The sequence below is a fragment of the Lathyrus oleraceus genome, chromosome 2, assembly GCF_024323335.1.
Source record: "Lathyrus oleraceus cultivar Zhongwan6 chromosome 2, CAAS_Psat_ZW6_1.0, whole genome shotgun sequence".
NCBI classification, from domain to species: domain Eukaryota; kingdom Viridiplantae; phylum Streptophyta; class Magnoliopsida; order Fabales; family Fabaceae; genus Lathyrus; species Lathyrus oleraceus.
This window is the reverse complement of record NC_066580.1, coordinates 206,209,027-206,224,315: the sequence shown is the minus strand read 5'-3', so window position 1 is coordinate 206,224,315 and position 15,289 is coordinate 206,209,027. Positions and strand designations below refer to the sequence as shown.

The 15,289-nt window shown below is 35.2% G+C and overlaps 1 protein-coding gene across 1 annotated transcript; it reads right to left on the bottom strand.

Moving 5' to 3' along the window:
* Nucleotides 1-11,114: 11,114 nt before the first annotated feature.
* Nucleotides 11,115-12,445, bottom strand: LOC127118905 (E3 ubiquitin-protein ligase RING1). Its single transcript, XM_051049142.1, has one exon. The coding sequence runs from the start codon at nt 12,272-12,274 to the stop codon at nt 11,273-11,275; it is 1,002 nt and encodes a 333-aa protein (XP_050905099.1). The 5' UTR covers nt 12,275-12,445; the 3' UTR covers nt 11,115-11,272.
* Between the last annotated feature and the right edge of the window lie 2,844 nt (nt 12,446-15,289).

Genomic DNA, 15,289 nt, shown 5'->3' with positions numbered 1-15,289 from the left:
TTCCCTTTTCATCCCCAGCATGTCACGTGTGGATGAAGGATTCATTTTCGATTCCCTCAGCATAGGCAGTTTCCTTTAAGGGTTGCCTACAGTTTATCCCCTATAGGGTTGCCTGACCCAAGTTTGATATTTTGTTTCCGTGTTTGAAGATTTCTTCTAAGTATTGAGAGATGTTGAGGAAGATGTGTTGTTTCCTTCCCTAGCGGAGCAAACTGTTCTTTCTCCCCTTAGCAGAGATGTTTCTCCAGCGGTGAAAAAGGAGTGTTTTGATAGATGTGTATCTAGTTGGTGGTTGTTTCCCATGGAGTTTCACATCATTCCTTGATAAGTTACCCAATAGAGTTTCTTCTACGACGGATCTTATTGATATTCAACAACCTGTCCCCGAGAATTGATAAGAAGTCCCTGGCAGTCGGAAGTTGTGACTTTGCCTACCCCCAACGGTGATCTATGTCTTCTAGTATTAGATCATCCCCACCAGAACTGATTTCTCTTGTAGGCCTTGCCTTTCTTTTTGAGATGTTGCGCAAGATGTCTGTTCGTGGCTCTTGAGCCTATTTGTGTTAGATATGTCTGTCTGTCAGCATTAATCATACACAAACAATGCATATACATGCATAATCATAACATTCAGATATTCATGATGCATTCTTTGCCATAAATCTTTGCTTTTTATCTCTTGCTGATGGTGAAATGTTCTTCCCCAAGCAGATGTTTGAGTCTGATCTCTCCATATAGAGTCAACCCCATAGGTAGAAAGTGTTTATCTTTCCTTCTTTATTCCCCACTGAGTTATGTCCTTATGGATGATTATTGTTTCAGTTTCCACCCTGATTATGTATTAGGATGGAATTACCCCCCCCCCCCTCCCCTGATTTATGTCCTTATCGGGTTGAGTTTTTTTGATTGTGTCTCTCTAGTTTTTTCCTGGATTGACTTTCCTTTCTTGTTATATCCTGCAGTTCCCCGTGGTTCAGTTGTTCAATTGCTCAGTAACCAGTAATTGTTCATCTTCTTCCCCAGTGGATTTCTGTGGTTTTCTACCCAGTAATCGGTAGATGTAATCCCCTCTTTGTTGGTTATCCTTACCCAGTAACCGGTATTGATATTCCTTCGTTTTTGAGTATACCACCCAGTAACCGGTGATATATCTCCTGGATAATTGCTTTTGTCAGGTAATTTATCCCTAGCGAGTCATCTTTCATTTACCCTTGTTTGGTAATGATTGTTTCTCCTTTTGATTGGTCATCATTTTATACCCAGTAACTGATATCCCGATGTTCTTTCTTTTCGGTTGATTTATCCTTTATTAACCCGGTAACTGGTTGTGGATAATCTTCCATGCGAGTATGTTATCTACGTTATGACGGTAATAGATAATATGTCTCATGCGCTCTTCGGTTGAAGTCTTTTTCTTTCCCAGTTGAGTAAGGTTTGTATTTCCTTGTGGAATCGAATGTCCATCATGTAAGTCGAGTTTGCTTTTCCAGCCCTCCTTTCGGATGATGAGTGTCTTGGATATGCTCCCAATTCACGCTTGGTTGGTCACCTATTATATACCCAGTAACCGGTATCCTTGGTGTTCCTCCCTTCTGCTCCCTATTATGACTTATTGTCCCCTGTGGAGTAAGATGTTCCTGAGTTGAGATGTGCCTTTTAGATTCTCCTCAGATGTTTTGGATGATTTATATCTCTCACCCTTATACCGGTCTTAGATATTCTTTCTCCATGAGCGTGTTATTCTCTCACCTAGTAACCGGTGCTTTGACAATATGTCTCCCTTTGAGTTTATGACCCAATAGTCGGTAATACTGATTGTTTCTTCCTCAGCTGAGTCCTTTGTGGACATCCCCGTCTGAGTCTGGATTTTTATCCGATATGTCTTTTGCGGATAGTCTCGCTGTATTTGCATATTCCCCAATACATGCATCTTTGCGTCAGATCGAGTCTTTCCATCGATTTATTTTCATGGAATCCCTTCGTGTCTCCCAGCAAGTTTTCTTGTCGTGACCTGCTCACACATTTTTACCTTATTTCCCCCCCAGAGTCTCTGTCTCCCTAGTGGGTGTGTTATTCCTATGGATTTTTTTAGTTTCTTCTGATTCCTTTTCCTTCGTGGCAATCATTGACCATGAAGATTTTATTTCGCACGCATACATTTGCATCATGAGGTCTCTTAGGGACCAAAATTTGTCTCTTTGTTATTATTTAAGCCCATTCTACCTCGTCGAGATGAAAATTTTAACCTTCATATCTCCGGCTAGAATGAACTTAAATAAGGGCATCTGTAAGACCCTAATTTTGACCCTAAGATCCCTCATGGCATCATATCATTGCTTAGTGCATTGCCTCAAGGATCATAGCATGTTTGGCTCCTTAACCCTAGGGTTGGGACTTGTTTGAGTGGTTTGAGACCACCAAGCATGCTTGTATTGTATATTATTGCTTTTCTTACTTGTTTACTAACCAAAAGCATAAAAATATGTCACCAACTCTTTTTGTTTTGAAGCTCAAGTGATCATGTGCTCCAATGCTCCTAGGAGGATCCTAAGTTTAATGCAATGGCTAGATGAAGATAAGAAAAAGCATGACAATGGTCACAAAGTTCCTAATCATCATATATGTCTCCCAAGTATCTCAATTTTCCAATTTGATCAAGATAACCCAAAGGGCTTGAGGATTGTTTCCCAAGGAAACCCTAATTTTGGGTCAACTTCCCAAGGACATAACTTCCTTAGTTTTTATGATTTTGAGGTGAGACCAAATGTATTGGAAAGCTTAAGATGTCTACTTAAAATGTTATGTTGGACAAAATTTCATAATCTTAAAAGAAATACATGTGATAATACAAAACATTATAGGTCACCTTGGACCTAAGTCATTGAACTTGAAAAAGTGCCCAAGTTCAAATGCCCATAACGTTTTCATGAAAAATCCAAATGATGCAAAATTTGAGTCTAAAATGATCATATTGAAAATATATACAACTTTGATGTTGGAGGGGTTTCCATTTAAAGCTTGCATCATTAAAGCAGAGGGGCTTGAAGAGGCTTGCTTTTGGTGAAAATTTTCAAAGGGGAACTTAGACATGTTTTGTGCCCAAACTTTCACAGCTAGTTTTCACTAATTTTCAAATGCCAAATGATTTTTTCCCAACATGACTTTTGTTCCTTATTTCAAGGAATTTCCAACCATTACTCACATTAATTCTTTGGACTTTCCATGTGTGAGTTTCGAAGAGCTTTATATTTAGGTTCATTTTTGCATTTCATGTTGAAACTTCATGTGCAAGCCAATTCCACTTCAATTACACGTCCAATTCAATTCCAGTTGATCTCAGCATGGTTTATCATCCATCATTGGGCCTTACATGCTCCTGTACAGGGCCATGCAAGGAAGATTCAAATCCCATGCACACGAGGGAACCATGCTCTACAACCCTCTTCAGCTATAAATATAGACTCAATCTCATTCATTTCACAACCAAGTGGAGAACTGAAGTGCTGCAGAATTGAAATCCCAACCCTCACCAAAGGAATTTTCAGATTTCTCTTTCTTTTTTAAGCTTGAAATTCAACATCATTAGTTGATTTTCAAAGCTCAATTCCTTAGCCTATCATCTCCAATACATCTCCAGAGCAAAAGCAGATTAAGATCTTGAAGAATTCGTGGCATTTGAAGCTTCATTTCAGAGGTAGAACCTCAAACTTTTTTTGATCTAGATCTTGCAATTCAATGTGATTTTCTTTGGTTTGTGTGGTTTTCTGAAGTCCTCACACTTGAGGCAGGCCAATGGTGGTCTTAATAGTTCAAATCGTGCCATTCCAGTTGACATACCATAATATTCCATCTCACATTTCCCTCTAAATAGGAAGAGTGAGGATGATCCATGGATACAGTGGTGATGTACATCACCTGAGCTTCATTTTGATGTCCTTATTTTTTATTTTCATTAAAATTTATTTTCCTGCGCGTGGTGGCCGAAAATTGTTGGATCACCGAAGAAGATGGTGGTTTCCACCACCTCCCCACGTGTATGCTTCTCAGCTTTTGGATCGTGTCTCAACATTATAATCTTGATCATCCAATGTGTTTACTTATTTTAATGCAACATGCCGCACGCTTGACTTAAGCCTACCGTGCATCCGCGCCTCTGAGCCATTTGATCCATGCCACGTAAATTAATGAATTGATCCTGTGGCGCTGGATTTTTCTATTATTCCTATTTTATTTTAATTTTAGTTAATTCCTTTTATTTTAAAAAATTCATAGAAAATTTATTTGAAGTCACAAAAATATGAGACCAATTCCAAAAATTTTCTTGAAAATCTAGTTTCATATTTTGATTTTTAATTATTTTTGTGACTTCATTTAATATTTTTTGTGAATTATTTGGTTTTTAATAGTTTTAATTCATTTTTAAATACTTTCTGATATTTGAAAAATCCAAAAATATTTTCCTAACACCTATGGATCATGATAAGTCAATGAAAAATAGTCTCATCAATTTCTTATTTGATTTGGGATTTATTTGAGATTTTAATTCATATTGTGTTATTTTTCATTGTTTTTAATTGTTTTTTAATAGTTTCTGATTTCCAAAATTATTGAGAAAATTAGTCAAAGTCTATTTGACCATGTTAGACCTATGAAAATTTAATTGGACTTGTTGAAGTTGATTTGAATTAAATTTGAGGTTTGACCATATTTTGTTTATTTTATTTTGCATTTATTTTTAATTCAAAAATACCAAAAAATTATGGATGACTTGTTGACTTGTAATCTTCATTTCTTTTCTGTTTGGCATTGATTGATGATGACTTGGCTCACATTTGATCAATTGAGTTTGGTACTTGAATTTTCTTTCCATCCATTTCATCTTCATCCCATTCTTTTCATCATTTGGCCAATGAGTTAACGTCTTATGGTTGGTCTTGACAAATGAGAGGTTTAACCTTCTTTGACCCAAACCAAACTCAACTTGATCCAAGATCAAGTGAGTTGTTTTGTGTCCAAGATAGGTTGCTTCTTGGTCAAGCAAAAAACCTAAATTCCATACAAGGCCTTTCCCCTTTTGTTTTGGCATGGCAAGTTTGTGGAGCTTGGCTTACTAGTCATGATCTCTAACTTGTGTTTATTTGCCTATAGTTTTATTGACCGGCCTCAGATAGGTGTGAATACTACATTAGTCCACTTACGATTACTTAACATAGCGCTACATTGTCTTATGACAAACTAACATAACTTCACTAATTACTAACTTTAATTTGAGCATTTAATTTCTTGCAATTTACTTTAATGTCATTTATTTCTTACTCATTTATTCATATTGTTTTTCACTTTGCTCACTTGAGCACATATTTTATGCTTATGTCATTTTTCTTTTGCTCATTTGAGCTCATTATTGTATATAAATATATTGCTATCTTGTGTTTGTTTTGTGTGAACCAAATGCAAAGGAGAAAGGACTTAGAATTAGGAAATACCCATGCTTAAAGGAGTTCAAGAGCAACTAGGTCTCATGCCTTTAGAATGCTAAACTTGTTGAAGAGCAACTAGGCCTCATGCGTTTAAAATGCTAAAATCCAAAGTTAACTTTAAAGGACTTCCCATTTAAACTTATTCTTTGTCCATTCCTCTTATTGTGTTGTGAACTTTTTGATGTTTGTTCTTGTGTGATAGGGATTCCATCTTGAGATAGTGAAAAAAGGACCATTGTCATGAGTAGCCAAGTTAAGAGAGACAAGCCAAATGGAGATCCTAGGAGCTTGAATTTAAATTGTTTGATTGCTTGTTTGTTTGCTAAGTCCAAAGGAAAGGAGCATCTTGAGTCATCTCTATGACTTCAAGAAACAGGAACTCCAAGGGTTTATCTTTCCCCTCTTATATTTGTATGCTTTAGGACTAGCTCTTCTCTTCTTCTCCTCACTCTAACCCAAGCCAAAAATATTTTCTTCAAACTTTGACTTTGTTTCAAACTAGAAACCTAGGCCTTATGCCTTTGACTTTTCAAAACTCTTTTCATAAATACTCATTATGAATAAATCTTAATCCAACTTTGACTTCATTTTTGTAAATAAATCTAACTTGTAAATATAACTCACTTCAAGTTGTTTTTTTTGTGGTTCCAATGGCCACTTGTTAAAACTTTTCAAAACATTAGTCATAGGTTTGAGTTATCACAGTGGTTGATGTAAATCTCACCTCATCCTTAGTGGTTGGATTATAAGTCTTCCATGCTTATTATAGGGTTAACCCCTCACTAGCATGTTGAAGCCTTCCTCACATGGTGGACTGTTGGTTTAGGTTGAGTTTTCTCTCTTTGATAACAAAAGACCTTAAGGCTTTTGATCAAATCAATTCACCAATCTTTGTGATTTTTTCCCCGACTACGAGGTTTTGATCCTCCTTTGTGATGGTACGTATGCAATGGATTCATCCATTCAAACAAACTTGTAAATATAATCTATTCTCTTCTCATCCCCCCAATCTTTTTGCACAAATCTTTTCACAAATACTAACCTACAACACATGTTTGCAAAAAGGGTTCCCTTAGAGTACTAAGGATGTTTTGGGTGCGTAAAACCTTCCCATTTCATAACCAACCCCCTTACCTAGATCTCTGACATTTTTATTAGTTTTTGATTTGAAAAACTTCTTACCTTGGCTTTTGTTCGCTTTTTTAGCCTTTCCTTTGGACAAATAAAAGTGCAGTGGCGACTCGAATTGTATGTTTACTTTTGGTTTAGTCGATAAACCTAAAGGTAACGAAAACCCCGCTACACTAGGGGCAAGTGAACTCCTAATTATGAAGGTTCGTGTGTTGTGAAGAGAGCCTTTTTTGGCGGTGCTTTGATTCTTACAACTATGGATGGTGAAGAGTTCACTCATCCTATGAATGCCGATGCAGTCAAGAAATACTTCGCCTAAAAAAGAAAAGAACAACTCGATAACTTGAAAACCTGGAAGAGCGGCTTAGGCAAAAATGAGCGTCTCGGTGGGTTGAAAACCCGAAAGGGCGATCTAGGAAAAAGTTAGAGACATAAAACAGAAAAATCATTCCGATAGATTGAGTACCCCGCCTTAGGGAAATCTAGGCAAAAATTAGGGATTATGGCAAGTAACTGCATTCGTTTGGTCCGGGTCATTAGAGACAGTTTTGAGCAAGTCATTTGTTTCGAATTCGTCATTCTCGACCGTAGCCAAGAGCACAATGGGTATTGAAGTTGGTAGGGAGAGTAGTGATCATTGTATTCAATGTAGCCCTTTTTCATGTAAATTATCATTTTTCAACTTTTGTAAAGATCTATGGAGTCTTGTCATTTACAGACTACCATTCTATTAAATAAAGTTGGGCTTTTAATCCAATTTTTTCTACTCTTATTTATTTTTCAGCTAAAATAAAATTGAATTTTTATGATGATAATTTTGAAATAAATTAGTAAAAATCATTTTTTCTTATTGGTCTTCCCCAAGCAGTTGGTCTGATAATTCCCAAAGCAGTTCATTATTTGTACCTAGTAGAGTTGAACTGGGGATTAGTCCATTCTACAAATCATTTTCCCAGCTGAGTTGAAGGCTCACATCCTCAGCGGTTTGCCTAGATCCTCCGAGCAGAGTTTTATCTCTTGTACTCTCCGGTGGAGTTCATCTTCAGATACGGTAGGATTGATTCTAAGCAGTATTTGATTTGGTCCCCTGCAAGGTCGTCTCCCATTTGATATGGTGTTGACCTAAAAATCCCCGCAGAGTTGACAACTCGAATCCTCAGCAGATCTTACCTCTTTCCCCCAACCAGGATTGAGATACTCAGAGCCAGATTATTTGTGTTCATCCCCAACATCTTCTCTAGTTGGTGTTTCCATCTTTATTGAGATTAGCCGAGTGTTGCAGCGATAATTCAAATCTGCCATAGTTGTATCCTTTGCGATGGTTTTGTCAGCATAATCATTATATATATATATATATATATATATATATATATATATATATATATATATATATATATATATATATATATATATATATATATATATATATATATATATATATATATATATATATATATATATATATATATATATATATATATATATATATATATATATTCACGCATAAAACACAACATCAGATATTTCATAGCGCATTTTTATTGCATTTAATTCCTTATTGTAGACTTTTTGTGCCATCAAACATAGTTCTATGGGCTTGTAGTGTTGCTGTAAAACAAATGCATCCAACTACTTTCAAATGAATGAAGACAAGAAATGTTTTAAAAAATACCTCATAATGGAATTTGAAATGAAGAAATGGACTAGAAATTCTATTGATCAAGTGTACACCATGTTGAATACTGAAATTCCACAAGTTAAAATGGGTGTTTGAATGAAAAGTTATGGCTCTAGCTACATTTAATATATGTTGGTGCTTTCTCTCTACCATCCCATTTTTGTTAGGGGATTTCTACACATGATTTTTGATGAGTAACGAACTTAGAAAGAAAAAAAACATTTTGGGACAAGAATTATGAACCATTTTTAGATCTAAAACATATAAAGGTGGTACTGATGTGGTTATCTAGTGAGGCAACAAAATGAATAATGCTTTGATTTATTTTAGCTTTTGTATTAAGAAATATAACCCATGTGAACCTTGATAGTCATCTACAAGAGTAAGAAAATACCTATGTTCCAAAATAGATTCAGTAGCAAAGGGACCCCACAAGTCAGCATGGAAAAGTTCAAAAGGGGCATAAGTATTAGTCATGCTAGTAGGATAAGGCAGTTTCGTTTGTTTTTCATAATGGTATGAATAAGAAGGGTTCATGCTATTCTTCTAAGGAATGAGAGGAACATGTTTAGTTGTAGCTTGCATGCCAAAATTCAAAGGAATTTGAAAAAACATAATTACAAGTAGAGAGAACACCACTATGGTCTATCACATAAAGTCCTCTTTGGAATCTATATGTACCAATCATTTGCTTCAAATGATTATGAAAAATATGACACATGTTTGAGGAAAAATTCAGATATAAATCATTGCTTCAAGTCAATTTAGTAAATGAGATCAAATTGACATGGAAGATGGGAATATAAAACATTATATAAGGTCAAGGAAGGTGAAATAACAATATTGTTAGATATACTAACATTCATGTGGGATCCATTAGGTAAGGACACAAAAATAGGAACAATGCTATGATATGAGGTAAAAGAATCAAGATTAAAAGTGATATGGCCAGTTTCACATGTGTCTAAAATCCAAACGTCAGAATTCTTACCAATACTTATGGATGAGTGGGGGTTCATGATTAAAGGAGAGACAATGATGAATCTTTTGAAGAAGCAAGGGATTGATTGAAGAAGTGTTCACTTGAGGTTGTGAAGAATTCTGACCATAATTTTGAGTTTTCCCCTTTGTCTATAGCCTGATGGATATCCATGTTTCAAGAAGCATATGTCCGCTGTGTGATTTGTTCTTCCACAATGAGTACAAACCCCTTTAATTCCTTTTGAAGGATGAAGTCCTTTCCCTTTGTGGAATTGAGTTCCTTTGACATTAGAAAATTTTTAAGCATTAAGATGAAGCGCAGTGACTGTGGATTCAGTGGATTTTATGGGAATACTTGAAATCATTTTATGTTCTTGCTGAATGACTAAATAAAAAGCCTTATCAATATCAGGAAGAGTGTTCATCATCATTATCTGAGAGTTTGAATGTGCAAAACGCTCATTTAATCCTTTCAAAAATAGAATCACATAATCTTGTTCACGATACATTTTTAGCATAATCAACAATACCACAAGAACATGAAAATGAAAATTTACAACAAGGGAGAGGACGTTAGTTCTCTAACTCGTCCCATAACACTTTCAATTGAGTAAAATATTTAGAAAAATCAAGAGTACAGTGACGAAAGTGATAGAGTTTTTCTTGAATGATTCAAAAACCTAGTTTGAAGATTCTTCCATACACCTGCTACAATATCAATCCATAGAACAGACTTTGCAATTGATTAATGAATTGACATCTGAATTCAAGAAAGAATCATAGTATTGCATCAAATCCATTGAGCGAATAATGGATCAGAAGCAAAAGGTTTGGGAAACGAACCATCTATGAATTTCTCTTTGTTCTTCAAAATCAACACAAAGTGCATTGATTGAGACCAGTTGTGATAATTCTTGTTATTTAAAGGTGGAGCAACAAGAATCATTGCACGACTTTCATTCAAATGCATGTAGTAGGGATTTCCAGAAATTGTTGCGAAATCAGAATATCTATAGTGATCCATAAGAGAAGAAACTCATTGAAGAATGAAAAAGGTTTAAGAATTGAACATAGGAAGAAATGTTTACTAGAGCTCATTAAGAAATGAGTTCTGATACCATGTTAATGCTACAAGAATAATTCAAATAAAAAAGAAAAATCTTCATTATCGCATAATAGTTGGTTACATATGTCCCTTTATTATCTTACTTATCTACAAAAAGGATAAAATAGAAAATCTGTAATTTATTCTAAAAAAGAAAAATATGTTTACATTTGTTTTAACAGTTACACCGTATATACCATAAAAATATACATAAATTATACTAACTTTATTATTTTATTAATTTATTTTGTTTAAATTTATGTGCAACTAACATTTTACTTTGTTATGATCTGTATAGATATGGTGTATAAAAAGACAGTGTATAAATAACACAGCTCTTTATTCTAAGAACCTCTAACTACCTTTTTATTCTAACAACCTCTAACTACCTTCATAAGGAATTATCACTAACTTAAACTAGTAAAGTTGATAAAGATCATTAATTGATTTCACATAATTAGCATAAAGAAACCCTCTCGCGTTATCTGATAAGCAGGGTCATCTTTATTTTATTTCTTGCCGGTACAAGCCTCAATGAAACAATAAACATATTTGAGAATTAAGTAGTTACACATGTGAGTTTTGATGTATTTCTGCAATATAGTTAACCAGGTTGAAACCTGCCAAATTTTCAATAAGAACAGGGCATTTAATTAAAAAATGTTCTATTCCATTTGCTTTTGCATCGAGCAATCACATTATCAATATTATTATATTATTTTACTTATACCCTTGAACAAAACCACTAGAATCAATTATAGATACTCAGCATGCAAATTAACAATCAACCCAAATTGCAAAATACAATTCACCATTCCATACATTCATTATAGGCATCAATTTACAACTCAAATAGTTAAGTATGTGAATAATGACTACTTGAATGTTATTACCAAATCATTCTCCATCTTCATGGGCATCATCTAAATCATCACATGCACTGTCATAGTCACCTTCATCAGAGTTGTGATCTGCACCATCTACTGTAACTTGTGAATGTGGTGAAAATTGAAAAAGGTCTTCCAAACTAATATTTACTTGTGGTGGAATTTGAGCTTCAAGGTCTAAACTATCATTATCACCACCATCATCACTGTCACCGTCATCATTTATGTTATAAGAACAACCTTTTCCTGTAAAACCCTCTAACTGAAGTCTGCAAACAGGACATGTTGTGTTGTTGTGAAGCCAGCGAAGAATACATTCAAACTTGTACCTATGGTTGCAGGGTAGCTGACATGCCTGATCGCCCAGTTTAAACTCCTCCATGCAAATAGGACACTGTGAGAGTTCATCTCTTTCATGCAACTCTGAGATTGTCACCATGTGAATTGCATTGATGACACTATCTGGAATTCGAAGGAACTCACTTTGATTGACACCAGGTCGAACTTGCTCGATCAAGGAAGGGGAAACATTATCAGTAAAGCGATATACAGTGTCCCTTGAATCCTGTGGTAGTGGTGGCAGAGGAGGAGGCGGTGGTGGTTGTAAAGATTGCATGTTAATTCGAGGTTCTGAGTTTGCATCCTCCAGTTGTCTAAGCAAACTAAGAGGAGGAGGCGCTGGTGGAAAATACCTCTCCCAGTTGAGTTGAAGTTCTGGATTTGGTGGTGGTGATAGTGATGGCATTTGTGAAGACCTTTGTGGTGGCGATAGTGGTGTGAAAAAAGGCGGAGGTGGTGGCGGTGGAAGAGTAAGCCAGTTGATATCAGGTTCTGGATGTAGTGGTGAATGTGGTGGAGAAGGTTCTTGCCATGTACTAGTTTGAGTTGAAGTACTTGGAGCTATGACTACAGATTCGGTGTCAGAATCATCTGAACTATCATCACTCGGGGGCATAAAGCATAGCTTATACCACCTTGTGGATTGTTGGCTTTGGCCATGGTTCATTGGCATAGCTATGAGAGTTTGTAAAATTATGGTTAGATTGTGGCAAAGGCTTTAGCCATATAGAAAAAATGGTTCCAATTGATTTAGTGTTTTGGTGTGTTTGTTTCATGATAAAGTCTTCAACTTTTGATCAAATAAAATTTTACCAATTGTTTTTTGTTTTCCATTTGCTCCTTCTTAATTAAGCAATGCACACTCTTAGTTAAAGTTGTTGCTGTCACATGCACTACCACCTCATCAACCAAAAAGAAAAAGATGTATGAGTCAAAAGGAAACACCTTTAAGAAAGAAACGACATTGGAAACAATTAAATACCTTACTTATTTATTAAGCTATTTTGAAAAATTGTTCACTAAAACAAAGCCACTTTCACCAATTAGTGGGATTATTACGATCAAATTATCTTTTATTAATTTTGGGGCCATGTTTATACAAAGTTTTCATTGGGAATGGTTCAATGCCCCATGATTTACTCATACACCTTAACGAAAATTTTATGAAATCTTAAAAATAGTCTTTAAATTCGGATTTTACAATCCGGACACATTTAGTACACAACAATGTAACTCACGAGCATGTCAATCTAAATATTAAAAAAACTTTTGATTTTGGAATCCGTATAATAAATTATAGGGATTGAATCTCATACGCGCATAATACAATAAACCGACCCTTGACCAATCTCAGGACCACACAATTTAAAACTACTACTAATTTCAATATTCGGATTTTTCACGGAGATTGAAATTCAGACGCTTCTATTTAAGTAAACTCGCCCGCCCTTCCCACTCCCTTTCCATTTTCATTTATGCAAAAGAGCAAAGATAGAGAAAAAAATAGCTTCTCCTCAATTTCTTTTACAGAACATGTTCTTCTCATTTTCAAGCATTATGAGAGATTCTATCTATTACGTTGAAGCTTATCACATCTCTACTCCACTCCATTGTATGTATATGAAGTTTTACTCCATTGCTTTGGTAAGTTGTTAATTCCTTTTCCTTTTTTGATTTCACACACATGCATTACCTAATTATTTTACGGGTATGATACTTGAGGCTTAAATACACCAGAGCCAATATACCAGAGACACTAGACATGATGGTGACATATTTGGGAGTTGACCCTGGAAAAGTGCAATAGAAGATAGATGACACCAGAGGATGTCATGCTATGAATTTATTTTTTGTGGATCTGTAGGCACATCACTTGACTACAGTTGTGGGTGCTGATGGTATGAGTTGCATACCATATAGCATATGCATTTAGGTCATACCTCTTGGTTTTGATCGACACATCCATTTTTTATGGACAAAAGTGCAACCTATGTTGACGTTATCTACCTCAGATATGTCATTGACTTAGATAGGATTCACAAGTACAACTGAGAGATTTCTTGTCTAGTGTACCTATACTCCAAACTAGCCGAAAGTAATTTATGGAAGACTTGACAGGAAAAATAGTCTATTTATGATAATTGTTTTGAACATTTATTGATATAAACAATATAATACTTGTCCTACACAGTTACTAATATTTCATCTTTTCCATTTTCAGGCATGAATCCACCAATATTTTTAACGTCTCGCCGATTGAGTATATGTGGAAAACTACTATGAGGCTTTTCCATGCGCGTGCTAGACCATCTCGCTTAGAAGGAATCAAGCTACCGAGCCATTCTGAGTTGCTCTTCACTACATAGTTCCAGATGATATATGTTTTATGTCGTATGCCAAATCACCATGAGACACGACCCTTGGAAGTGATAGCCTTCTACTCTAGATGAATGGAACGTGGGTCTCGACTTATGTACTTACATTTACCTGAGCGAGTCATGCATCCGTTTGGGTATATGAAATTGCAAGGTATACCTAGAAACCCCACCGTTCTTGCTTTTGTCACCGTCCTTCGCAGGAATGTTGATGAGACTTTTGCAGCGTACTATGATTATTTGGTTCTAAAGGATGAATGTCGTGTGACAAATCCTCGTCCATGGAGTATGCTATACAACTACACTCAATGGTTTTAGATAGTATCACATTCATACATGACACCAGATGCAGAAGGAGATCCTCTGAGGCTAGCTCATCAGGAGGTCTTAGAGAAGAAGCAAACAAGGGCGGACCATGTTGTTGATGTTTTATCAATATGTCATTGCATTGTAGATATCGGGAAAAAGGCCATCACTAGGGGCAGGTTTGAGGAAGACACTCCTCAGATGCCACTCTACAAGCCATCTTAGGAGAGGCATGACGTGCGTTGTAGTGTCAGTGGCAGAAGAGGAATATTGGGCAAGATATATGTAGTAGTGAGATTTTATTTTGCATATTTTGACATTTTTTATTACTATGGTTTGTAATGGGATTGATTATAAAATTTTGAATTTTAAATTTTGACATTTTGGCATTCATATATATGGACTAGTTCTTCTATTTTGATATTATCATTGAATGATAAATATGTATGGTTTATTCTGGGACTGATTTATATATTACTTGTAATGTAAGTTTATTAAAAAAAGTTCAATTTCTTCGAATTTACTGTGAAAAGGTGTAAAGTATTATCACGAGGTTAATTTGGAGATTAAAATCCGGAACTGTGATTTTAAGAAAACAAAAAAAGATGCATGTAAGGTTAATTCAGAGATTAGAATTCAGACCAATTTTTTAAAAACATTGTGTGTCTCGGTCATGAAGTGATTTTGTTGTAAAATAAGCACGTTCGAATTTTGAAATCATGAATATAAAAAAGATATTTTGGGGTTTCGATAGGTTGTGTGATCACTACATATGATGCAGGATGTATTGAACAACACCCATAATTTATTATTACACGGTCCATTGAAAAAAGAAAAAGGTAGGCATATAAGATGAATATTTTTTTATTTATGCAATTGTAAATATAATTATGCATGAAGATAAATATGTTAGCATTTATTTCTTAATTTAGTATTTGTTTTGTGTTGAAATCAGAATTAGTGTTGATTGTTGATGTAGGACCCTAGAAGCGATTATACTAATCTCC

Coding starts and splice junctions, on each gene's coding strand:
- LOC127118905 (XM_051049142.1), bottom strand. CDS start 12,274: ATGCCAATGAACCATGGCCAAAGCCAACAATCCACAAGGTGGTATAAG.